Raw genomic sequence first — 26,885 nt, 5'->3', positions numbered from 1 at the left:
TAATAGAAGGGAGCAGGAGGAACAACAGGGAGGGACCGGCTGTTCACAGGAAAGGCAAGGGTTACGTTCTAGCTCAGATTTGGAGGAGTGGAGATACAGGCCAGCTCTAGCCAGGAGGGTAGAAAAAAGAGCGGGAAAACGAAGGGAAAGGCGCCTTCGCCATTTTGAGGGTGGCTGGTCACGGAGAAGCAGAGCTCAGAAGGTATCTGAAATAAGTGACTCTGAGGAATAATATTTAAGAACTGTTTATAAGATTATTTTGTTAATACACAATAAAAAGTTATAAAAGAACAAGAGGCGTTTGTGTGGTGATCTGAAGAGGACAACGACCAGTCCTGACACATAAGGTCTGTTTGGAGTTGGATATACTGTATGGTGGTGTGCACGTAGGATTTTCCATTTGTGGAATGATGTCCCTGGGAGGTTTAGCAGGTGCCTTCATTATACACCTTTAGGCGCCGAGCAAAAACATTTTTCTTCAACCAGGCCTTTGGCTTGTTATATCTGATAACCTTTCAAACATGTTGTGGGAGGAGATCAGCAGTTTATTTATTTACTGAATTTATTATTGGTTTGTTTTTGTTCTTTTATTATGCATTTTGGGGGGTTTTAATTTTATATTTTTATGTTGTGAACTGCTCTGAGATGAACAGATGGAGGGCGATATACAAATAAGATAAAAGTATACCCTTCTTTCACATTGTGTTTCAAGGTGCTCTTAGTAGGGAAAAGTGATTCATTAGTTGCCATCGTGTAACCAATTGCTTTGCTACACTTGTTTGGCAGTGGGAATGGTATTTGCTGGTAAAAATAGATTGATCTGGCCTTAGCTGGTATACAAACATGTTGGGATGCTTGGACTAGTTGTGTGGTTGTAAAGACTAGTTGGCTGCTGCCACAACCAACAATGTATACTCCTTCCCCTCTTCTGTGGCCAATGTCAGCATGCTAAGCAAAGGCATAGGCACCAACACTGGTTAATACCATTAACCTATGATGCTGAAGTAGGCATAGGCCCAGTACAAGGAGAGGCAGGTTTCTATGTCCATTTTGGGCCTGCTGTGGACTCAATTGCATGCCCCCCCCCAAAAAAATCTAAGAGAGTTCTTCCAGAAACCTGCAGGGCTGAAATTTGCAGAGTCAGCAGAAGATCGAGTAGTTCAAATATGTTCTTCGCTGACCTACAACTTTCTGTAAATATTTGTGTTGGAAATTTAAAAAACTCATTCAACCAAAACGTATCAGAACCAATAGGCATGAATTTTCAGTTGGATAAATGTTCGGTGAACTTCAAAGTTGCTGAAGACTTGCATTTTCACTGGGATGTTTGTTCTCTGATTATTATTTTCTTCTCTCTAATTCTTGTGTCGTATTCTCTTCAGCTACATTTTTTATTTTTCCTGGCAGCTGTTGATGCTATTTGAACATACCATGACTGTGTTAAAAGCCTAATGGAGTCCCTGCTATATATCCTACCTCATACTATCACTGTGTAAGGAAAGAGAGAACATTGTGGGCCCATACAAACAATGTTGAGCCTGGCCCTGAACTTCAGAGGCTTGACTCAGCATCAGCTTTGGGAAAAAGGGTCAAAGCACAAATGTAGTTTTTATTTCAAGCCATCCCCTTCTTGAAGCTTGACACATCACTGTAAATTATGCATATTATTCAAAGAAGGTTGCACTTACCTTGACCTGTGGTATATATATTTATAAACAAAAGTAAGATGCTTTGTTAAACCATAAATCTATTTTCAAAATTGCAGTTGCAGAGATAAATGCTGCATTATTAGTATCTAAGAGTAATAAATGTCTGGAACAATTAATACATTTCTGGCCTTTACTTTCAGGTTCATTATAATGTTGGCAAAAACCTGGCTGATAAAGGCAACCAAACAGCTGCAATCAACTATTACAGGGAAGCTGTCAGGTACGTGCCAGTTTACTGTTTAAAAGGGGAACAGGGAAGTGTCCCACAATGAATGCAAACAAACTGTGAAAAAGACTCTATGAACTGAAAGTGGAGACACTATATGCACTTTTCCTTTTTTTTTTCCACTTGTTTGTTACACAAGAAAATCTTTAATAAAAACTGATTTTAAAAAGGAACAGGAAAAAATATTCAGAATATTGCATTTATTGGCCTATAAAACGGATCCTGGAAGACATGACATCTCAATGCACTGTTTAAAATAAATTAATTTTATTAGAATTATTCAAAAGAGAATTTAATCCTTGGGGGGCGGGGAATGAAAGTAGCTTAGAACACTATGGTTAGGAAAATGTACACAGAGTGAGTAAAAATGTTGGTGATGTAACACAGGAAAGAATTGTGAGGTGGTCCCATCCCAATCCAGACTTGGGTAGTTGCTGAAAAAGTAGAAAATACAATAGGTTATTCAATTTCAATCCAATATTTTTGTAGTTAGGAGATATATACTAGTGTGTGCACACAGACACACTCATGTATCATATATCTCATATCCTAAATACACAGATTAAGGGGTGCAATCGGATCATAGTGGCAAGTATGACTACTGTGTATTGGAAGTCATGTGAAATTCCAGAATTATAAAGCCAAAAGAAAATTAGGTAGTACAAACCTAACAAAATTAAATATGGGCACATGAATGAAGGCAATAAAAGGGATGACATGTGTTTGTAGAAAAATGAATAAAGGAGACCTGTATTCCTGTTGTTGTTGTTTTTAAATTTAAAGCAAGATAATGCTGCCTGGGTAAAAGCACTATCTTCTGCATGTGCTCAACATGTTCTGCAGGCAAGCACCACTGATAGCAAAGCCATCCTAGCAATGAAGCTACATTATAGTTGTTTCTTTCTGCATCACGTTCTAGAGAGGGCACCATTTCCTGTCTCTCATTTTAAATAAATCACTGTAGTCTAGATAAGATTGGTGATGATGATTTAATATATGATTAAGGGGTAAATTTCCTATGTTTGGTCAGGTTGAGATTCAAATAATAGGTGGTCTCACAAGTTGGTGGCTATATACAGTGAGGGGGGTAAGTATTTGATCGCCTGCTAAATTTGCGTGTTTGCCCTCTGACGAAGAAATGACCAGTCCATAATTTTAATGGTAGGTTTATTGTAGCTGTGAAAGACAGAATAACAACAGGAAAAGCCCCAGAAACCCAGAAGACAAAAGTCAGAGATTGGTGTGCATTATAATGAGTGAAATAAATATTTGATCCCCTATCAACCAGCCAGATGTCAGGCTACCTGGTATCTTCACTGTATGTAACAAGCTGAGATTAGAAGCACCTGCTGTAAGGGAGAGGTCTTACCTGTAAGCCCAGCTCGTTACAGTACCTGTACAAAAGACACCTGTCGACAGAAGCAATCAATCCAGCAGATTTCATTTACTGTAGTGTAAATGAAAGAAAATGAGTCAGGCTGCCTTTTTCCAATGAGTAATTATTCCCCCCCTTTTACATGCCCAGATTGAATCCTAAATATGTGCACGCTATGAACAACCTGGGAAATATCTTGAAAGAAAGGAATGAACTCCATGAAGCTGAAGAGCTGCTGTCACTAGCTGTACAAATACAGTACGTTTTTAAATTCACAATTCCAGTTGTTGTTGTTGCAGAGCATATAAAAGGAGTGCTGTGTCCTGTCCTATATACTAAACGTATCCAACAATTCTGCCTAGGCCTGATTTTGCAGCGGCATGGATGAATCTGGGAATAGTGCAGAATAGCTTAAGGAGGTATGGAGAAGCAGAGCAAAGCTACTGGACTGCAATTAGACACCGGAAAAAATACCCAGATTGTTACTATAATTTAGGACGTTTGGTAAGTGTATTGCATTACATGTGTGCTAATGACAGCAAGAGAGTAAGATGAAATGTCGCCTCGGTGGCGAACTTAAGCATACTTCCTAGATGTTAACAGTGTGGTTAAACAGCAGTACTTTGGCATGTTTCATGCAGCTTCCTAATAATATTCAGAGTGCAGTAGGTGAAGGGCACATCCTCAGCCCTGCACTCCAGCCCATAGCAGACCATCTGCTTTGCATGCAAAAGGTCCCAGGTTCAATCCCCGACATCACCAAGTCGGGGTGGGAGAGACTCCGGCCTGCAACCCTGAAAACCCCTGCCGGTCAGTGTATGCAATACTGAGTAAGATGGACCGACTCCGTATAAGGCAGTTTCCTATGTTCCTGTGTGTTGTTCCTACAATATCAGTGGGCGAGAACTTTCACTGCAGATTGCCTTTCATGGCTTTGACCATTTCATGGCTTTGACCATTTTCAAGAGCTTGTCTCCAAAATATAGCACTACTCGCTATTGTTTTTTCATATATATACATGGTTGTTGTTTTTTGCATAAAGTAATATGAGAAGGAGTGGGACTAGAACAGGGGAGGAACTTGAGCATTGATCTAATTTATTCAGGACTACCGTTACTGTATTTGCTGTCATATTGTCGTCCGTGTTTCAGTATGCTGACCTCAATCGCCACATAGATGCATTGAATGCATGGAGGAATGCCACTGTTCTGAAACCACAACACAGTTTGGCTTGGAACAACATGATTATATTGCTTGATAATACAGGTACAGTATAAGAATTACTCAGCAACATTTAAATGTGATGTATTTATGCAGGTTTTTGCCCTGCTTACGGTTTTGTGGAATAAAAACTAGTGTGCTATTCGGCACCCTTTCCTCTCTTTTCTTACGTTCCTAGGTAACTTAGCACAAGCTGAAGCTGTTGGAAGAGAGGCTTTGGAGTTAATTCCCAATGATCATTCTCTTATGTTTTCACTGGCAAATGTATTGGGGAAATCACAGAAATATAAGGTAGTAAAATATTTCCAATCATAACTTTTGAAGGAAATAATTATCTTGTTTCTCCATTGTTCATAGACTGAATATGTTCTCAAAAAAATTACAACTCACATTAGAGATGAGTTGAAGAGTTGTTCTGTAGGTACATGTGGCAAAATAGACATGTGCACATTCATAATGTGGTGGCATGTACATGTTGTCATGGCAAACTACTCGTATATGGGGTTTACCACCTTTTATTCAAGCTCACCTTGATCTGTAGAGACACAGTAATGTTGTCAAAGAGCTCGGCATGTGGCTGGGTTTTCTGAACCTGCAGAGTTACCAGCCCTAGATTTCATGAACATAGGAGAATAATTTCATTGATAATTCAGAGGGAAATAGGGAAAACATCAAAGCAAAGTAGCTATAGAAAAGAAAGGTTCAGTTGAACATGGATTCCCCAGTAATCTGAGGTTTTTATAGGCCAAATCCTCCTTTTTCAGATATGTTCTAGGAAGTAAGATAGCCTTTAGGGCCCTGGTCTGATCAACTCCTGGGTGCTAAACTAATTTACTTGATTCATTCCTAGCTGAGGTTCTCAGGGGTCCCTACAATCACATGAGATTGGAACACACACTCTGGGTATTATTCAGCTGACTTTTACTCATTCCTGCCTAAACAGAAAACACTAGGTTCCTTACTGTGAACAAGTTCATGAGTTTGGTTTAGGGAGACAGGCAAGCAAGCGTGTTTTGCAGAACAGTTTAGAAACCACATAAAAATATTTTTTATCTTATATGCAGCACATCTAAAAATCATCACTCAAATTGATAAATATAGAAATAAGCCAGGGTTTTTCTTGAAAAAAAATTTAAATTAGAATCAGCACTTACCCTTGGGTTATAAACAGACATAAAGCTGTGTTAAGTAGCCCTGTAATTATGTCTGCATCTGCTGCAAAGGAAAATCTTAAGTATTTTTAATCTCTTATCTGTTTAAATAATTGTTTTTCTTGAGTAATTGTATGTATTTTGTATGTATTGTTCAGAGTTTAATGATGTCATGCAAGAGGGATGTGTGAGCCTAGCAAAACTTAAAATGAATAATGAAAATATTCAGTGGTCAGAATATTTGAAGCAAGTCAGTTAGAAAAACAAGTGAAAAGTCTTTTGTGGAGCATTTTTTCTTTCTAGAAGTATTGTCTCCAAAACAAAGCAGATGAGCCTTTAAAAATTGTTGGCTGTAATAAAAGTGGATTCATCTCATTGATTTTATTGGGATTAACTTCATTTTAACACAAATATGCAGGTTTTAAGTGGTGATTTGTGTGAGCATCCGGTTATAATGCAGTCCGCAAGTGTTTTTGTGTTCTTACTCGCACAGAAGTAATTACTGTTTAATTGACAGCAACTACCAGACAACAGCTGGATCAGGCTGTGAATTATATTGTATGTATATCCATTAGAGAGAAGTAGAAGTGTGAATGCACATGAAAAAAATATGGTGACATAATCACATTAATAGACCACAGAGCATGAGGTAATTGGTAGTGTTTGGTTGTACTTGACATTGTATGCACTACAGAAATAGCTTGTCCTGTTGATCTCTTTTTCTGAATTATTCAGGAATCTGAAGCTTTGTTCCACAAGGCAATTAAAGCCAATCCAACTGCAGCCAGTTACCATGGTAATTTGGGTAAGACATTTTACAGCTCCCCTAGTGCAAACTTTTAAAAAATCAGACACACTGCTTGTACTTCTTTTCATGTTAATTGTCTTAAAAACTACTGTTTTTAAGGCATTATTCTGCTGCCGAGATTTCTATTCTGCCTACTTGCTAAACAAATTGCCAGCTAGAGAAAGGAGTTCCAAAAATGCAAAGCTCAATGCATTGTATAATAGACCAACCAGGCAGCACACTACAGCCCAGAGGTGGCTGCATGTCAGTGGTGGCAAATTGGCTCTTTTGTGCCATGCTTGCAAACCGCCATGAGCTCTCCTGATAAAAACAGCAATTTATGGCTCTAGCACAATCCACTCTTGTCATTCCCTGGCCTGCTCAGCTCCCAAACGTGTCCCCTCCAGCTGGCAACAGAGCAGGCTGCCACCATGCCGGCAGCCAACCAAATGTTTTAATGTTTTCTAAGTAATTGGCAAGATTGTCTGTCCTTCAACGATGTTGCTAACAAAAACTCCTCTTTGCTGTTTCAGCTGTGCTGTACCATCGCTGGGGAAATCTTGACTTAGCCAAGAAACACTATGAAATCTCTCTGAAGCTTGACCCCACAGCAGCTGGGACCAGGGAAAACTATAGTCTTTTAAAAAGGAAACTGGACCAACTGAAAAAAAAAGGCGATGTCTGAGGTTTCTTCTCAGGCTTTGAATGCGTACTGCATACCATTTATTGGCAACATGGCTACTAATCACCAGGGAGAAGCATTCAGTCATACTGTCATTTAAAAAACCACAACAATAACCCAATAATTATAGCACCAGCAACAAATACTCAAAATGTTTCATGAAGTCTAGTGGCAGAAGTAAATTTCTTTACAAAAAATAAAAAGCAATGCTGGTTTTGAAATTTTCATTTGGAGAACTGAAAGGTTTGTATTTATGCTTTCAGCTTTTTGACCCAATTTCAAAACCTGTTGAATATTTGCATTCTTATACTCGGAGCACTTGTGCTGGTAGGGGCAACTTATTCAAATAAAAAGGACATATTCAAAATGCATGTGGCAGTGGAGTATGAATGTACCACAGTATAATTATGTGGAAAAGAAATATAATTTATTTTGCCCTTGCATACATCTTACTGATGCAGGAATTCTGATGCAGCGTTGGTATGAAACGTGGCCCAGTGAATTACCGAGAGCACAAATGTTGGTTCATTAATCTTTGGAGAGGCCATGCTGGCAGGGTTTGCGCAATACACTGCTAATATACTTGGTAAGAGCAGGATAGAATGAACTATTTTCAACAATTTATGGTGAATTGAGGATTGAAGTTGAATTCAAATTGTTTTTAGATTCAGAATCTATCCTTAGTTGCTGTTGTACAGCTTAAAGGTAGTGACTTGAATGGTCAAGCATCCCAAAGTAACCGTCAAGAGTACTTTAAACTGTAAAGCCTTTCATGTTTGGTAGTTTGCCCAGAATCTTGTAATGCTTCAGCTGGGCAGTGGTTATTACATTTTTAGATGTTTGATTAGGTTTTAATCTGCTGTCTTGTTGGTAGCAGCTTTCATTTGGGTATCAGTAGCTGAAATCCAAGTGGCATATGAAGGGTTCTTCAGTCTTCTCTGGGGATGATAGCAGACTTAAATTTTTCTGTGTGGGTTAATAATTCCTTAAAGAAGTAACAGCCCAGTTAACATGTTCTAAAATCCTTTACATGGAACATCCCTAAGGGTGCAGCCAAGTGCAGGAAGAAATGTCTGATCTGGGCCATGGTAGCCTAAAGTAGTAAAGAGATGTGGTTGCGACGTCTTTATTGGCAAAGAAAGGATTTATGTCAACATTGCACCCTAGATGCAATGTTGAGATATCCACCTGTGTAATCTTGACAGTCCCAGATAAACTATTGTTTTCCAGCTTTAGGGATTGCCTAAAGACCACTAACAGACAGGTACAGTTTACCTAAAACTCAATGATAGCATATCAGAAAAAGATCTGTTCTTCCATACTTCAATTTATTCTTGCTGCAGATTGGATTTTCCAGGAGCAAAGTCAAAATCAAATGTTGTCCTTTTTTGTCCTGCTACGTATATTGTGCAAGACAGATATTGCTGCATTAGAATCCTTCCCATATAGAGCATATTTCTCAGAATGGAAAGATCAGAATTGAGTTTCAAAAAAGAAAACTCTTCATACAATATATGTACCAGTTGGTGCACTTAGCTTTGGCAGCTATCGTGTTATGGATTCAGTACCACCCCTAAAACACGGATGCACATGGACCCAATCTAGCCCTTATAGCTGGAGACAAAGATCCAACCACTGGACAGCATGCACATCCTGAATTGATTAGGATTTGCAACTGCTCCCAGTATGTTCTAAATGTATCAGTCCCTTGAATAAAATAGTTTTAACTGTTGTAATACACAGGATGCTGACAGTCTTGCTATATGGAATATTATAAAATAATGTGAATGACCCCAATAAGAACATGGTGTTGATGTATTTATACATACACAAGAAAAAGTGTACAAACTATAAATAGAAATCATTTCCACTGGTTGTTTTATGTTTTGTTTTTTAATGATTCAGCAATTTCCTCTAACATGCAGTGCTTACAGACCATTTTCTCAGATGGGATAAGATTTTAATAATAGTTCTATGTTTGAATATTGTTGATGTCTGATGTAATTAATTGTCTGATTCATTACTATTGCCTGCAGTTTACATATGATACTTATCCCTGTTGGCCTGCACTATTTGTTTGGTATGAACATAGTGAGTTAATATTTTATGTAGAGCATGAAACATTTCTTTAAATTTACTTTTTTTGTTAACAGCCTGGAAATGTTTGGATCTCCTGATTTGAAAGCAGATGTAAAATAGATCAGCATTTTCTAGACTTTTGTTGGTATAATAATACTTGAAATTAACGTGTCTCCTAGCTGTCAGCTCTGTCATGTGAATGTAACTACAAAACATTGCCTAGGCAAACTTTTTTAATAGTGTCCTAAAGGCTACTTCACGTATTATGCAGAGGCAATCTTAGCTATACAACGAAGCCTAAACTTGACATGGAGCTGCAACCAACTCTGACAAATGTAGTATGTTGTTACATTCATATGTGGCATTTTTCCGTGTATGCTTATGGCATATTGTGTGTATATGTATTTTTGGGAGGGCAGAACGGTGATGTGTGAAGTGATCCTACTTTTGAAAATGATAATTAAATGTCATACAGATTGCTATAATTCAGTTTTAGAAATTTATTTTAAATTTAGAAACATTATAAAAAGGCTTTAAAAATATACAGTAATACGGCTTTAAAAAATATACAGTAGTAAATGGCTAAGTCACACAAAGAGTAAACCCACTGTAATCAAGGTGGTTAGTTAGTTATGACTACAAATCCATTGATTTTAATGGTACTATTCTAACTTAGTCAGATACCACCCATAAGAAGAAGAAAATTTCAGTCTCTTCCTACCACCCCTGCTTAGCAAAGGCATACATGTCTCTTAACATTCAAAAGCCATGAATGCAAAAGTGAGCTGTGTGCTGTTTTAGGCTGCTGGGCTGATGTATTCAACATAGTTTGATCCTCTGCATCCCAGTTCAATTCAACTCAACTGCATGTCACCACAGTACTTAGGATTACATGTAAAGTGGCAATCCTAGACATACTTGCCTAGGAGTAAGTCCAGTGGAACTTCCTTCTGAGTAAACAGATGTAGAATGGGGCTGTGGGAATATTAATTGTTTGGAAAGCTGGAACCGGATCTTTTGAAACTGTAGTGCAAATTCTGAGGTTAAAGTTCTTTTGAAAATAGTGAATAAGCAGTGACTGCTGCCTACTAAATCTACTTACTAAAAAGTGGAGTGTACAGAAGATTGTTTCATTTCTGTGATACAAGGTTTGTCATAAGCATCTACACTTTTGTAAGCACAAACAAGTATGGGCTTTATACTGAAATAATTGTTTTAGAACTCAACAAAAGATTTGTAGCCAATTTGGTGATATGTCCAATGAATGTCAGCCTCTGATGTATTATAAATTTCTTCGGGGCCTATTAAACTGTATGGCATAATAAAAAGTGAGAACTTTGAAGACAATGGGTAGCAACTGATGTTATAGTTGGATTAGTTCTTGATAATGACATTGAATTTTAATGAATACATTACAGTTTCTTTTATAAGACAACATTTGTAATAAAACCTCATCTGTTCTTTGGCTGTTGTGGATTTTATAAGAGTAAAAATAAAACCTGCTCAATAACAACGATAAAAGTAATGTTTCAGAAAGGGCAGTGGCAATGCATCAAATGGAAAAGGGGGAAAGCAATTTTTTCTAAATAGCTGTGGTTGTTTTGTTGTTTAACTTTGAAACATTAATACAACTGGGAGGACCTGCTTTGAGCAGAGCTGGGGGGTGGGGGCGTATGCTAAAATCTTTATCCACATGAAGTTTTGGTGCTCAAATTTGGCTTCTCCTCTGCAGCTGCTTTCCTACACCAAGTGTGGGGGGGTATATATATTGTCCCCTCACTTAGTTTGATCCTCTCTAGCACAATACTTGTTTATGGTCTGCTTTTTAGTGTAATAGCAACTCTGTATCTGGCCTGCCCTATGGCTCTCGTGATGTCTACACATAAAAAAGATTGGGGTAGGCCAGAGCCTGTGCCCTCCAGCTGACGTTAGGTAGTTCAGTTGATGAACATTTGGATAAAATAAGTCTGGGTGAAAATTTGTCAGATTGCCACTACCCAAACTTAGAGAGAATTTTTTTTCACAAACTTGACAAGGATGAAAATCACTTGGGGGTGAAGCTTAAATTAGCTTGTACATACAATAGTTTTTGATAAGAGATTTGAGATCTACATTTCAAAAAATTTAGCTCTGATTCCCCCCTCCCCATTCATTTTATATTAAGTACATATAGATACGGCCCAAAGGCAGCAAGGAAGGATCAAGGCCCTCTATATGTTACTATATTTTTAAAGTGTCTGTTGAACATCCTACATGGAGAGAGTGTATCTCGAAATCTGCGGAAAGATACTATTCTCACCCCAATATCTCAAGCGTGCATTTGGTTGGTGAGAATCTTGAAGAACCTGTTGTTCCAGACTGTTGTTCTGTTTTGTTTTAACATAGGTCGTTTTAAGGTAGGTTGTTTTAAGGTAGGTTGTTTTTTTGTTTTAAGATTTTGATACTGCAACCCCAAGTGCAAAATTAGTTATAAAGTGGCAATTCCACCCTGCTCAGTCCTAACCTCCCAACCCTCTCTTCCTAAGGCTAGCACTAACTAGAAAGCTGCAGTTTCCACCTTCTTCTTGTAATGTGAAGAAATTCAACAGGTGTAGTTAGTTGCTCAGCCCTGTATCTCCAGGATGGACCGTAGTTTGGAAGTCCTCTGGTCCTACGAGCATTAAAGCCAGAGGGTCCCTGGTCAGAAGGAAAAGTGACAAGTCTGTAAGAAGGTGCACAGCAGGCAGAAATCCAACAGGCGCAGCAGCCTTTCCAACATAGCGATTGTGGAGTTTCTGAGCAAGCATTTCTGGCAGCAATGCAATAACTCCTGTGGAAAACCACTTAGTGAGTAGCTTAAGAGATATTTTTTAAGCGGTTTATATATATATATTTTAATTCATAAAAAATCTTAACACGTAACATGCAAGCTTCCCAGAAGCCCGTGAACTTACCTTCCAAGTGAGCAGACACAGGAACGGGGATGCCACATATATTGGGTGAAATGACCGGCTCCTGCCCGCTGCCCTTCACTGAAGAAAGTTATCGCGCCGTTCGCCCTTTCCTTCGCCTGCTTTTCCCGCCGCACTGCGCAGGCGCGCGGTTGCCTAGACAACGGCGGCTTTCCTCGCCGCCTTCTTTCCTCCAGTCGTTCCTCCTTCCGCTGATTCTGTCACGTTGACGTCAATCATCTCTTGACGCCGAAGGCGCCCACAGAGCTGGACAGTTGAAGAGTGACAACCAACTTCCCAGCTTCCGGCTCGATTTAGCCCTAATTTCCAGCAGCCTGATATACCTGCGCTAGATGGCGCAGTCTCAGCTCCGTTGAGTTCATTGGGACTTGGGGTGACAGCTCCTACTGTCACAAATAGGAGTGTCATAAATCAATCCTCCCTCGGCTTCGGCTCCCTTTCCTCCTCGTGAAATGTTGGGGTGATAGTGGCGTGTTAGCGCTGCAGTTTTCTAAAGGTTTAAAAAGTCAAAAGACCGTCCCCCCGCCTCACAGAATGAGCATCGATCCCGTCTTCAGCACGTGAAATGGCAACTCTAAGCTAACTCTCTGTGGAGAACGCCGAGCAGCCCCGCCCACTCCCTCAGGTTCTAAAGGGCAACGGCGCACTCCGGAAGCGGCCGGAGCAAGTTTGTGTGATTGGCAAGCGCTCTAGGACCCGGGCTCTAAACACGGCTGTTCAAACTGGCGGGTGAGCTTCTTTCTTCAAACGGGCTTGCCGCCTTTTTTAAACATGCGAGCGCGAGGGAAGAAGTGGAAGACCCTTATAGGTTATTGTAAAAGGTTATTGGTTAAAAGCGAGGTCATGTGATGTTGGGCTCGGGAGAGGAAAGGAAGGCGCGCGCAGTTTCTCTCTTCTCACTCCCCCCTCCCCCGCCTAACTCTTTTAGTCAACCGTTTTCTTTCAGGCGTTGGCTTTTAAATCGGCGCGCGCCAGATGGGGCGCGCGGGTGGGGGGATCACGTGAGAGGAGGAAAGCCGGATTGGTTGGCGCCTCATGGAACCTGTCGTGGGGCGAGCGTCGGATTCTCTCGAGGGTTGTAGAAGATAGAGAGAGTCGCTTGTTTGCCTACCGGCTCGCAGCTGCGCAGAGCAAATCCCATCGTTTTAGACGCGGATACACCCGCATACGTTCCACTGCATTAGAAGCGCCCGAGTTACGATATCGACCTGCTTTGCATGCGCAGTTTCCTGTTAAAACTGTGTTATTCGCCATGTAATTGGATGCGTGTCAAGGCCTTCTTTTTGCACGCTTATTCACTGCTGCAAGGGCGTTACGACTGACACACGTGTGTTTTTTCCTATTCCCTATGATATTATCTTTCTGCTGCTTTTGACTATGAATATATAAAACCACTGAATTATTTGCAAGGGTTTTGTTTTTTTATAGCTGTGCTTGTTTGGGCGGAGCGGGGGGGGGGGGATTAAAACGTGCTTCATTTTCTCCAGTGAAAGATTAAGGCAGGGGTAGGCAACCTAAGGCCCAGGGGCAGGATGCGGCCCAATTGCCTTCTCAATCGGCCCGCGGACAGTCTGGGAATAAGTGTGTTTTTACATGAGTCCTTTTATTTAAAATGTATCTCTGGGTTATTTGTGGGGCACAGGAATTTGTTCATATTTTTTTCCAAAATACAGTCCGGCCCACCACATGGTCTGAGGGACAGTGGACTGGCTCACGGCTGAGAAAGGTTGCTGACCCCTGGTTTAAGGGGACCATGAAGTGCCTTACTAGCTAGATTTTTAGCAGGTAACATTAACTGAGCGTTGAACAGAATGTCAAACACACACACACACGCAAGGTTCCTCCCCAACCTTGCACTTTAGTCAGGCCAAAAACGTAAAAGGCAGCAGGACTTGCGATAGTTTGCCATAATTGCCATCGCTAAACCACAAAGGGACTTGTAGTGCTACAGTGGTACCTTGGGTTAAGAACATAATTCGTTCCGGAGGTCTGTTCTTAATCTGAAACTTCTTAACCTGAGGTACCACTTTAGCTAATGGGGCCTCCCGCTGCCACCACGCGATTTCTGTTCTCATCCTGAAGCAAAGTACTTAACCTGAGGTACTATTTCTGGGTTAGCAGAGTCTGTAACCTGAAGCGTCCGTAGCCAGAGGTACCACTGTATATATTTTCAGGAGAAAGCTATCTTCTTGTTGTTGCTGTTTAGTCGTGTCCGACTCTTCGTGACCCCATGGACCAGAGCACGCCAGGCACTCCTGTCTTCCACTGCCTCCCGCAGTTTGGTCAAAATCATGCTGGTAGCTTCGAGAACACTGTCCAACCATCTCGTCCTCTGTCGTCCCCTTCTCCTTGTGCCCTCCATCTTTCCCAATATCAGGGTCTTTTCCAGGGAGTCTTCTCTTCTCATGAGGTGGCCAAAGTATTGGAGTCTCAGCTTCAGGATCTGTCCTTCCAGTGAGCACTCAGGGCTGATTTCCTTCAGAATGGAAAAGCTATCATAACACAAAGTTTAATTCTAGATGTTGTTGTTTTAAAAAGTTATTATCCCTTATAGAGACAATGAAAAATATGGCTCAGAATCAAATGGCAAGTTGTGGGTAGGGATGCAGAGTTATTTTCTAAAATGTCTTATTTTTATATTTTGACAACAAACGGGGAGAGGGGAATGTCTGGGGAGTTGTAGTGACTGAACATTTGCAGTAAGCACAATATTTATGGCTCCATCTGTCAGCATTAGTCTTGTAATACAAACTTCAAGATCAACTCAGGTAGTTGTAACATAAGCAAGCACTTTCAGCTGTGAACCTGATCGGTTTATATCACAACAGTAACTGTTTTTTTGTCTTTTGTATAACTGCCAGCCACAACTACATTTGGAAGAGTTTACTTGAATTTATTGTTTCAAGTCGTCTGAATTTTTTTTTTCATTATTGCAATTCTTTCCTCTGGGAATCACATCCATAGATTTGCATTTTTGATCCTAGCTGTGTTACATGGTTTGTGTATTTATTGCAGAAATTTTATATTTGTATCTGGTTTGGATTTGATCATCCTCCTTTAGTTGGGCCTTCTTTCTCTGTTTAGCTTTTAACAGACAGCTTTTAAAACCAAGGTGTGGCAGACTACTGAATCTGGTATTTGGTCTTTTGGTGATTGGATACCAATTTGTGGAGTAAGATGGCCTTTTGCCTTTTCTAATATGTGGTGCAGAACCTACATTCTCAGTGGGGTGCTCTGGACAGTTAATTAAATGATGAGTGTGATGTGTTGCCACTTGCCTTGCAGGATAATGCCGTGTGGTACCCTCCAGGTTTTGTTGGACTCAAGAGCATAGCTGGGGGGTGGGGCAGGGAGAGGCAGCTGTCCTCCTAAATCTATAAAAATCAATATAAATGCATAGCTAACTGAGGTTCTACCTCCCCTAACAAAAGGCCTGCCCCCTAACAAAAATCCTAAGCCTATGGTTGGCTTACAGCTCCTAGCCCCAGACAACATGGCTGATGGTCAGAGACTATAGGAGTTGCAGTCCAGCAGCATGTGGAGGGCACCACATTGGTAATACATCTGGTTTCAGGCATGTATTGGCATGCAAATTGTAATACTGCATATCTCAAGACCTTGCCTGTATTATATCTTTTAGAGAATTCTGATGTGCCTCTTGCTAATGCCTTAGCATTCCTTGGGGATCATCAAGGGTGTACTGCACAGAAGCCTATGCAGTACTTCAAACTTCTTGCACCCATTACTCCCTGCACTTTTGAGTTTTTTAAATACAGAATTTCTGTGAATGAATTGTGTCCTTGGAATAGCCTTGCAGAGAAGGACAATTTGTGTGTGTGTATGTTTATATGGAGTCTATATACCTGTATGTCATGGGGCAGCTTGAGCATCTGGAAGCAACTTGTATAGCAGGAATACCTGTTTTGTCCTTGGCAAGTGACTAACCTAACTGCAAGGTTATCTTAAAGGCGTAGGTGTGTGACATGCATAGCCATGTCGCTAGGAACATGAGAACTTGTATCATGTCCAGTCAGACTGGTCCATCTAGCTCAGTATTGCTATATACTAGTGGCGGCTGCTCTCCAGGATTTCAGATAGGAGTTTTTCCTAGTCCTACTTGGAGATGCTGGGGATTGAAGCTGTGGCCTTCTGCTTGGCAAGCAGTTACTGTAATACTGAGCTATGGTTCTTCCACATTCTTGGATATTGAAGTATTTTTCTGGCAGCAACCCATCACATTGCTGTTGCAACTGTATATTAATAAGTGTATGTGTTCTTGACAGGTCTAACAAGATTACATTGGTGACTGAGAGCTTATTCAACTGTTTGGCTATATATCTTGTCCTTATTCTGTAACTAGTCTGTTTAATTTTTCATACTTCTTTTTATGGTTGCTGGACACTGATATGCTTCACAAAGGCTGTATTTGGATGTAATGCTAACCATTGTTTAGTGTTCTGAGAGTGAACCACAGGCTTCTATGCACACACACACGTCCTTTCTCTTTGGCATACACAGGAAGACCATCAGAAGTGTTCTTTTCAGATTAACCACAGATTAAATTGTGGTTAATTTTTACATTTGAAACAAGCCTACTTCATAAACCTTGGAACCTAACCCTTGTGTAAGATGCAATTCCCTTGTACCCCAAAGGGTGAGTGGATTAAAAAGAAAGGCTTTTATTCAGTTTGTTCTACATTTGACACTAACTATATAAAGAAGCATATAAACCTTTAATAATCTTAAATTTCTATCTCCAAGCAAGCATAAGCAGTTGTTTAGTGGTATTGAGAATAAAACTGAAATACTGTACTGCAAGGTAGCTACTGGATTATGGTGCAAAGTTGAACTATACAGGAACAGATTAGTATAAAATATGGTTTTAAAGAAATAAACTTGAACATCCACATTTAAACAAAAGTTAGTAATGAATTAATTGTTACTAACCTCTCTGTCGTAATAAGAAGTTGTGATAATAGGGAGCAGTTGTTTTATAAGATGGCACTGTACCATCTTAATCCATTTGGTAGGAAAACCATGGGATAGATATTTTATTTTCTTTGGAGTTGTGGTTTGAACTGCCCCCGCATCTCACAGCAAGCAGTGGACAAAAATGTGGTGGGGGTGGGAGCAAGCCGGACACGTATCCCAAAGACTTGCAGTCGGCCAAACATAATGGGGAAGCCATGGAAGAAGTAGAATGTTAACTGAACATTACATTATTTATGTGAACTATGTTTCAAAGATGAAATTGGGCTAAAAACATCTTGTTAGGTCCAGACATGAAGATAAGGGAAAATATGGGAGATTCAGAATTATTAAGGTGACTAGCTAACAGAGGAAGGAAAGAAATAGCCTAGAGTTGCAACCGATTTCAGCTGCCACTGGGCAAAGTCCAGTATTTGGGCTTGGTAAACAGGATTATTGATGCAGTGAGCTTGTGATAGAAGAGTCCATGAAACAGAATAAGAAACCTAAAACATTACTTGAGTTTTGAGAATTTTTCTGTAGTTCTGAGACAGGACATAACATAGTGATGAAGCAAAATACATTATTTGTGGTGATCTTGCAGGGCTATGACTGCTGTGCCCTTTAGCAGTGAATTCATTTTGCCCAGAGGAAGACACTCTTGAATGAAGACTCTTTTTCCAAACAGCACTATACGGTGGTACCTCGGGTTAAGTACTTAATTCGTTCCGAAGGTCCGTTCTTAACCTGAAACTGTTCTTAACCTGAAGCACCACTTTAGCTAATGGGACCTTGCGCTGCCGGAGCACAATTTCTGTTCTCAACCTGAAGCAAAGTTCTTAACCCGAGGTACTATTTCTGGGTTAGCGGAGTCTGTAACCTAAAGCGTATGTAACCTGAAGCATATGTAACCTGAGGTACCACTGTATTTGCTTCCACATCCATGAGTGCATGGCTTATCTGTTTAAAGCTCTGCTGAGTCCCTCTCCAACTCTTTATCTCAGCATCTGGATGCAGATGCATCTTTTTTGAAAGAGATATAAAACATAGTTGCTTAAAATAAGCTCTCCTTTAGGTTAACTGCCAGCTATCAAATGCTAGTCTCAACAGAAATGTATGTCACGGCATCAGAATACTGCTGAAGTATAGACTCTAGAGAACTACAAGGAAGTTCACAGCTGATAGGTAGCCACTGAAAAGACCTCTGTACTTGATGTTCAGACATGATGCATTGATAGTATTGAGATAATGTTCTCATTTGTAAAGAGATTAGAGTGTATCACATTGATTTGAGAGGAAGTCCCCCAAAAAGCAGGTGCTCTAATCCAAATTATTTTATTTAACCCAGATTACATTATTTAAAGACCTTACTAGTGGATATAAAACCAACAGAAATCTTGTGGTGAATTGAACTTCAGAAAGACGGTCCTCTTTACAACAGAATCCCTATATTTGAGTTGCACGCTAGGGAGGAACATGTATCTGTTCGAACAGATTTCGCTTCTGGTTCTTGGAAGACTGGACATAGCATGGGATTTTTGTGTGCAAATATGGGGTCTCAGGGATAATGGAGATGTAATGAAGTTGCCTTTAGGATTTTGTACACATCACATTTTAAATATACCTTACTGTTATTGATATGCATGTCTTCAGAAATAATTTGATACTGTTAGCCCCTTGTGGGTTCCTTGACCCATAAGGCAAGCTAAAAATGAAGTAAACAATTATCCTGTTTCAGATTCAATGCATCAAATAAGCCATCTGATGTTGGACAGTTGCAGGGGTAGGGGTTGTTAACCAGTCTGTTAAGTACAATTTAGGCCAGTCTTACAGGTATTGCCCAGTGTTATCACCCCAGTAGTTGCAATGCTGTTTGTTTTCACAAACCAGAACTTCATCGTTTTGGAGTGGACGACCGCTGAGAGGAGACTCTAACCTCTTGATTTCAAAGGAGCCGTGGCTTCCACTGGTGCCTCCCTGGCTAATGTAAGAAAGGTGTTTTGCCATAAACGGTTCTGAGGTATTTGGTGAGGTTGGAGAGAGGTCGGCCCAAGCAGGAAGCCCATTATCTGCCCTGTAAAGAAAATAGCAAGTTACAAAATGAAAGCATCAAAGAACCAACAGGATGCAGTCCCAGGAGTCTCTTCTGGCATGTGGGTCCTCCTTGAAAGTTAGTACTGAGTGAAGAGTGACCTTAAAACTCACTTTATTCAAACAGACTAAGCTCAGGTTTAAAGTTCAAGACATTTTGTTTTTTCACCTGTTTCCTACAGTTTTCAGAAACTTCTGAAGAATTAATGTGTAACTATATCTGGTCCCTGAGCCAACAGTGAGGACTCTTTTTTTTTTTTTTTTGCCAAGGGAAAATAGGATGCTATATTGTATTGTACAAACCTTTCAGTTCTAACATGTCTGGAACCACCAGAATAATGCACATAGGATCTACATGAATTGGAATGATTTGTCAAATGATTTTGAGTACAATATAACACTATCCTTTTGAGACATTTAATGTGACTAGGCCAAAATGAAGGCATCCATGGGTGTAGCCTGGGGGGGGGAGCTGTCCCTCCCAATCAATCAAAACCAATACAAATTAATACAAATATGAGGGCCTGCCCCCCCCCAAAAGCCTCCCCATCCTCTAAGAAAAATCCTGGCCCAGTCTCCTGAGAAGTGGCTGATACAGATGAGCCAGCAAAAGTGGAGTGCAAACCAAGAAAGTGTTTATATGTTGCAAAGACCCTTGTGGAGTGCAGTGTGGCTGTGGCACCCTCTACACAGCATCACACACCCCACAGGAGTTCTCACTCAGTAAGCCCAGACCACTCACTGTGCGGGGAGAGAAGATTTTGCCTTAATCTGTCCCCAAATGCAACTCCTTACTTGTCCTAGAGAAGTGAACGGCAACATTTGCTTAAGGGGAGAGGATCTACCCAGAGACATCCCTGGGGAGTACACTGAACCTGCCTCTGTCTGTCTAGTTAGCACCATCCTGAATTCTGTTTTAGAATACTGAGAACAGATATGTGTTTTAGTGTACAGTAAGGCTGCAACTTTTTGCAAGGCCCCCCCACGACATCTACCCCCTTTTATTTTATGCCAAGCACATAATGCTGAATGTGTACAAGTTAAATGCACGTATGTTGCAAGTGTACTGTACATGAGGGCCACAAAATGGAAACCCAAGGCAGAGCTAGGCAATGGAGAGCTGGCTTGTATGTCAGTGGCTCTCTTTAAGTTAGGAACATAAGAACACAGTAATCTACCTGAAACCAAGACAAACCACAGGTCCATCCAGGTCAATATTGTCCACACTGGCTGGCAGTGGTTCTTCAGGGTTTCAGACAGTATATTTCCAGTCCTGCCAGATGCCAGGAATAGTACCTGGGACCTTCTGCATGCAAAGCAGATGTTCTGCCACTGAGCTACAGTCATATCCAGCTCTATGGGACAGTATAAATATACTAAACTGGAACAAAGAGAGAGAACCTACTTTTCTGAAGACACAGGTATCTGCCACCAGTGGAGTGTAGCCAGTTATTTTCTCTAGTGTATGTGAGTCGCTGCCACATGTACAGGACTGTATATAAACATTCTCCTCCGCATATACTGCGTCATACTGCTGCCCTCTGCTAACTGAAAAATAAGTAAAGGGCATTCAAATTAGTGTTTTTAAAACAAAATCATATATATATATATATATATATATATATATATATATATGGAAGTATATCCCACTTTTCATTACATTTACTTGATAATATGTGTTCATAGGATTACACTCCCACTAGTTCTGTAAATGTAAATCTTAACAACAACCTTGTAAGGTTAGATAAGCTTTTATTATCATCTGATTGTGGCAGGTAGGGTTTGAAGGTAGTGGTTTGCTTAAAGCCGCCTAAGAGGTTGTGACAGGTTAGACTGAAACAGTCTTCACACTGCGCAGTCTTGGGTACTATACCACTTCTCATATTACATATATATATTTTTAGCCAGCCCCTCCAAAAAGAAATCACTAATAGAAATTAACTATTAAACTAGCTAGTTAAAATAAATGTACAGTCTGAAATGTACAGTTGGCCTGGCTGGGGGATCCTTGTTGTGTTTGCCAAGGGTGTTCTCAAGTTGCACAATATGCCTTTACGTTCTGTCATTTTTTGCATCCCCTTTTTAAAATATAGTCCTAAGCAAATCAGCTGTACCAACAATTGGATAGGCTGTCAGTCGTAGTTAAAAGAAATCGCTTGAAGAGATGACATACAGATTTCACTCATTTTCCCAGGATATTAAACTTTAATGACTGCACTATGAATATTTCATGACAGTATCTTTTTGAATAGGTTGTTTTGTCCTGGAGGATATTGTACATTATAAAGCCTGATTTCTCTCTAGGCGAAATTGGTGAAGTGTTGGAACATCAACTTTCAATCTTTGATTACAAGGAAAAGCACATTTTATTTCAGCCATTGTGAAGCCTGATGTTGGGGGGTGAAGAGTTGTTTTGTTTTTTGACAGCTCATATGAAACTCAGTATTAAATACTATTCTTTATTTTTGCCACAAGGTGGCTAAATAACCTTTGAATGCTAGTGAAAGGGTTGTTTTATACAAATGACTGAAGAAAATGAAGGTTTCAAGGTTAGTCTGATTTCTTTTGAAATCAGTCTGTTAACTTTTGAATAGCATATGAAATATTTGCATAGCCATTAGCAAAAAATCCAAAAAGCTGCACTGTTGTTAAGGTAAAGGTAAAGGTACCCCTGACCATTAGGTCCAGTCGCGAACGACTCTGGGGTTGCGGCGCTCATCTCGCTTTATTGGCTGAGGGAGCAGGCGTACTGGTCATGTGGCCAGCATGACTAAGCCGCTTCTGGCGAACCAGAGCAGTGTACGGAAATGCTGTTTACCTTCCCGCTGGAGCGGTACCAATTTATCTACTTGCACTTTGAAGTGCTTTCCAACTGCTAGGTTGGCAGGAGCTGGGACCAAGCAACGGGAGCTCACCCCGTCGCGGGGATTTGAACCGTCGACCTTCTGATCGGCAAGCCCTAGGCTCTGTTGTTAGGACCACCTAAAATAGCACAAAACAGTTATCAAGTTTTTATGTTCCCTGCACAGCTATTCTCGAACTGGGTTGGGGATCACCAGTGGGTTTCTGAACTGCCATCCATCCCATGGCCATGCAGTAGGTTTTTGGTTGGACGGATGTGCCAGCAGCTCCAAAAGTAATAATGATCTAGGAATAGAGAGGGAAGATGTTCTAGGAGGAAGAAGTGAATGTTAAAAAGAGGTTGGGGTGCGATAAACTGACAATCTGGGTGTGGACACAGGGTACGTGTAAAAGTGGGACATGGGTGGCGCTGTGGTCTAAACTTGCTGATTGAAAGGTCGGCGGTTCGAATCCACACAACAGGATGAGCTTCCATTGCTTTGTCCCAGCTGTTGCCAACCTAGCAGTTCAAAAGCATACCTGTGCAAGTAGATAAATAGGTACTGCGGTGGGAAGATAAACAGTGTTTCTATGTGCTCTGGCACTCGTCACAGTGTCCTGTTGTGCCAGAAGCGGTTTAGTCATGCTGACTGCATGACCCGGAAAGCTATCTATGCACAAATGCCAGCTCCCTCGACCTGAAGCGAGATGAGTGCCGCACCCCATAGGCACCTTTGACTGGACTTAATTGTACAGGGGTCATTTACCTTTTTTCCTTGCGTGTAAAAGAGTGTTAGTTTTTATGATGTTATTGCACTTACCAGTTTTTTTGTTAGATCCCTTTGTTGTTTGGTATCAACAACAGCAACAAAAAATTAGAACAGATTTCACTGCAAAAAAAGGTGTCTAGACATTCCATTGTGGCAACTTTAACCTGGGTTTAAGGTGCCATTTGATGAAAAGTTTCTAACACTGGTTGTAACTGCTGGAGAAAATATGGTCAGAGAGGTTCTCATCTCTATATGTGGTGAGATTGTCTGCAAGTAGTGACCTACTGTGATATGACCTGTAGGGGTGTAATAAATAAATAAACAGGAGGTGACATTATGCCCATTGATGATGCTCCTAAATATTTGGGATGGAAAGAACAAAAATACCCTGCATAAGCCCTAGATATGTTTCATGTTAGTTGCAGCATGGATGGAATTGATTAAAAATTGGAAAACGTTTCACATTAGGTGCCTGGTTGTAAAGGCTATGGCAAAGAACCAGGCAATGAAACTGACATTTAACATAAAGTTGGCAAAGGTGATGGGCTGCTGTGCAAAGTGGAACTTGTTTGCTGTATATATGAAGGAATGCCAATCCAATTTTGCCATGCTTTTGCTACAGACTTTAACACTAACCTACAAGAGACAAATAAGAATAGAATCCAAGACATAGAACACAGAATGTTTAGCAGAACCTTTGCAGATGCAAGGAACTATTTCTGATTTCAGTCATGAAAACTCTCCCTTTAAGAAACTTATCCCTCCCCCCACAAAAAGTATAGCTTCATATACACAGTAAAGAAATTGCTTAATGTAAATGAAGCATATCTTTTGTGGGCAGATGCTGTACTTACTATGGAGATTTTAATGTGCATTTTCATTTCCCCTTTTTATATTTTAACTTATTAACTCTGACAAGTAACCTCTTGGTTGTGAACAATTTAATTCACAATTCACTTTTTCTGATTCAAAGTGAACATGAGTGCCCTAATCCCCTAATGGGAATTAATTGCATGTTTCAGTGCTTAACTCTGATCCTCTCTCAATTCCCACTGGGACAAGTTTCTTCCTAAAGGGTCTGTGTTTGTTATTCAAAACACAATCTGAAAGATAATGATTTTTTTTTTCCTCCCAAAGAGGAACTGGAGCAACCCAATATTAATGTTCTTTCCTTTGTAGGAGAACAAGCTGTAGCCTCTTAACCCATTTGATGTCATGAAGGGTAAACATACAATGCTGAAAGTGGATGAAATATCAGGGCAAAACAGGGTGGCATTTTGGAAAGACAGCACCGTGGTTTTGAGAGAAGAGCCATGTGTTTTTGTAAAATAGTATTCATTTCTACAGCACTGAGGTGTATAAGAACAATGTTAAGTCCTGGTGGTCAAAGGGGATGTATTTTCTTAAATGACAGCGCTTTGACCAGTAAGCTTAATTTTCTCTGGGAATTTTTCAGCAGTGCTTTTTGAGTGTGTAAAGGGTTTCACAGAAACACTGTCAATTTCATAGTGTATGAGGAGCTGAGCCTGAGAAATTTTCCCTGCCAACATTATTTTATTTCTATCTCTGTTCCTCCAGGAAGCTGAAGGCAGTATATATGGTACTCTTCTTCCCCTTGTTATCCTCCCAACAATCTGTGAAGTGGGCTAGGCTAAAGCCAGCCAGTGGCATACCTTCATGCTGTGGCACCGGGAGGGGGGGCAGAGAGCAGGTGGAGGTGGGGTTCCCAGCGCGGGCGGGTGGCAGCTGCAATGGCATCCTGCTGGGATTGCGCTGCTGGGAGCGGTGCGCTCCCCCCCCCACTCCTCTTCCTCTGCCAGTGGAGCCAGCGACTGGCCCAAAATTCCCTTGGTTAGCTAATGGAGAATTTGAATATGCCTCCCTAGCTATAGACTAAAACTCAGATCATGAGTCCACACTGACTCTCAACTAGGGAGATGGGAATGGAACCAAGGACTGCTAGGGTCATGTTTGTAGGTGCTACACTGGTAATTTCCAGATTGTGTGTCAAGAGAGAATGGCTTGTGAAATGCATGTGAAATGAATTGTTAAAGGCTTTTGTGAGGCCTACGTACTCCCTGGTAGAGGCAGTTGCTGAGACTCTGCAGGTTCAGACCCTTCAAGTGTCCCTATTTTCCAGGGACAGTCCCAGATTTACAGAAGCCGTCCTGGTTTCAGATTTGATTCTGGAGTGTCCTCCTTTTCCTTAGGATGTCCCTCTTTCCATAAGATAAATGTTGGAAGGTATGGAGTTATGTGACCCCAACCCAAGGAGATAAATAATTATACAACCTTTAGAAGACATCTGAACACAGCCCTATATAGGGATTTTAATTTTTTTATATATATGTTGGATTATGATCATTATGAAGAAATAGGACATCTCTATTTTCATTGGAGAAATGTTGGAGGGTATGCAGGTTTCACAAGTATATAATGCCTACTGGATCACCCCTGTCTACATGCTTATAGACACTATCTGAGAAATCTTTAAAAGGTAAGGAAATCAGGACGTACCTTTGGAGAAGCCATCTTAATTTTTTTAGTCTTAGGTTGCTTCCAGGCAGAGCTCCTTCTGCTAGCCAGGTCTTCTGTTTATAATGTTTGAATTGAATTTTAATTGACTTTGCACACTGTTGGGAGTAGTGCACTTTTTTGTTTCTACATCTATGCTGTATCCACACCAGTGCGTGTGACATCATTGCTGTGGGTTGGGCCACGTGCTGCCCAGCACATATTCACTGCTAACTCTTGTGGGAGTTACTGTTTTATGAGCTCATTCTAACTTTTTAAATTGAGCTTTTAATTGCAGCTAAAATAATTTCCCAGTTTTTTATTACATAAAAGTGAGATATTTATGATGTTACAACACCATAATTAGAGCATGATAGCATTATGGTGTTATAATCATGCTTTTCTTCCTGACTGAGGGGGGGACCCAAATTGGGTCATTAAGTGACACCCATCACATGTGCTAAGTGGCAATAGGTTCACTTTCCTGATAGGTCACGGCCCACATCAAAGCCACACCCTTTTAACAAGAATAGTGCTAAAGACATCTGCACCGGGGGAGGCTGAGCAACCCTTCTGTTCTTCTGAAATTTGAGGGAGTGGGCATGAGAAAAGACTGTCCAAGAAGACAGAAAAATTGCAGGGGAAATACAGGAACACAATAATTGGATGTCTTCTCAGATAGTATTTTGTGAATGCCCTGTAATTAGGGAGCGAATGGAGCATGGCCATTCCACATGAAATGACTATACTGGAAGCACAGTCTCTTCTCTATTCTATCACCCTGGCTCTCTTAATCTTAACATTCTCTGAAAGTAAACCTCTTGAACCACAATGATGAAATGTTGCTCTGCTTTTTATTCAGAAAAATATGCACTATATCCTCCCTCAATAAATAAATGAACTGTTATGAAAGAATAGGAAAAAATTGGAATATGCCTCATAATGACCCTCTGTGTAAAGTGAGGGCCAGGTGTCCTGCTCACCTTCTGAAGATTTTCTGCATCTGGCAATTAAAGACCAAACTGCTGTGTTGGAGGGGGGGAGAGACTGTCTCTCCTAGCAGTTCATGACTGATAGCAAAATTTGGGGAAGCATCAGATGTTCTGGGCTTTAGTTGGACAGAAACATCATGAAGGGAGGGAGAAAGGTTCATCTGGGAGGCAGAATACTTTGAACAGTAGCCAAGGAATAAAATGGAAACCTTTTCATTACTTTAGTAAATTGGAGGCTCTTTTGCCCTATACTGGGAAAGCTGTTCCCAAAATAGAACATCAAACTAGTCAGCCAGGTGTATTGCAAAACACTAGTGCCACACTCATGCCAAAAGCTAGAGTCACAATCTGTGACAGACATCTCCTGGTGAGAAACATCAAACATTTTTGGAAATGGTGTAATGCAACGAAGGCTAGGTCTTTGGCAGGATATGAGCAGTGACCATTGTGTAAGCCTTGCAAATTTGACTTTTGAGGAAGCTGAAATTCAACCTCTGCTTTAAAACTGGAGTAAGAATTAGGGGCTTG

General features: G+C 40.6%; 2 protein-coding genes and 1 long non-coding RNA gene across 24 annotated transcripts in view; 2 read left to right on the top strand and 1 right to left on the bottom strand.

Annotated features, from left to right (window-relative positions):
• TMTC4 (transmembrane O-mannosyltransferase targeting cadherins 4) overlaps window positions 1-10,695 on the top strand; it is a 67,734-nt gene extending 57,039 nt beyond the window's left edge. For all 8 annotated transcript variants that reach the window (XM_083610642.1, XM_083610640.1, XM_083610641.1 and 5 more), the window contains 7 exons: window positions 1,850-1,929; window positions 3,461-3,568; window positions 3,673-3,814; window positions 4,462-4,576; window positions 4,710-4,822; window positions 6,418-6,487; window positions 7,003-10,695. In XM_083610642.1, coding sequence (XP_083466768.1) covers window positions 1,850-1,929; window positions 3,461-3,568; window positions 3,673-3,814; window positions 4,462-4,576; window positions 4,710-4,822; window positions 6,418-6,487; window positions 7,003-7,154 — 780 coding nt within the window. In that variant the 3' untranslated portion in view covers window positions 7,155-10,695. The remainder of the gene's footprint in view (window positions 1-1,849; window positions 1,930-3,460; window positions 3,569-3,672; window positions 3,815-4,461; window positions 4,577-4,709; window positions 4,823-6,417; window positions 6,488-7,002) is intronic.
• Window positions 9,716-12,414, bottom strand: LOC310761297. The gene is made up of 2 exons (XR_014547348.1): window positions 12,164-12,414; window positions 9,716-12,039 (listed from the first exon to the last, which is right to left on the bottom strand). It is a non-coding gene; the product is annotated as an uncharacterized lncRNA (long non-coding RNA).
• Window positions 12,415-12,781: 367 nt separating this feature from the next.
• The window catches only part of GGACT (gamma-glutamylamine cyclotransferase), a 69,023-nt gene continuing 54,919 nt past the window's right edge, over window positions 12,782-26,885 (top strand). For 13 of the 15 annotated variants that reach the window (XR_014547255.1, XR_014547256.1, XR_014547257.1 and 10 more), the window contains exon 1: window positions 12,782-12,910. The gene's annotated coding sequence lies outside the window, so the exon portion shown is untranslated. Of the gene's footprint in view, window positions 12,911-13,276; window positions 13,509-26,885 lie in introns of those variants that run through there. The other 2 variants (XM_083611154.1, XM_083611153.1) reach the window with 2 other exon arrangements.

This window comes from Podarcis filfolensis (assembly GCF_964270895.1).
Source record: "Podarcis filfolensis genome assembly, chromosome: 4".
In the NCBI taxonomy this organism is placed as follows: Eukaryota; Metazoa; Chordata; class Lepidosauria; order Squamata; family Lacertidae; genus Podarcis; species Podarcis filfolensis.
Note: the sequence above shows the minus strand (reverse complement) of the source record. Positions and strands in the feature narration are given on the sequence as shown.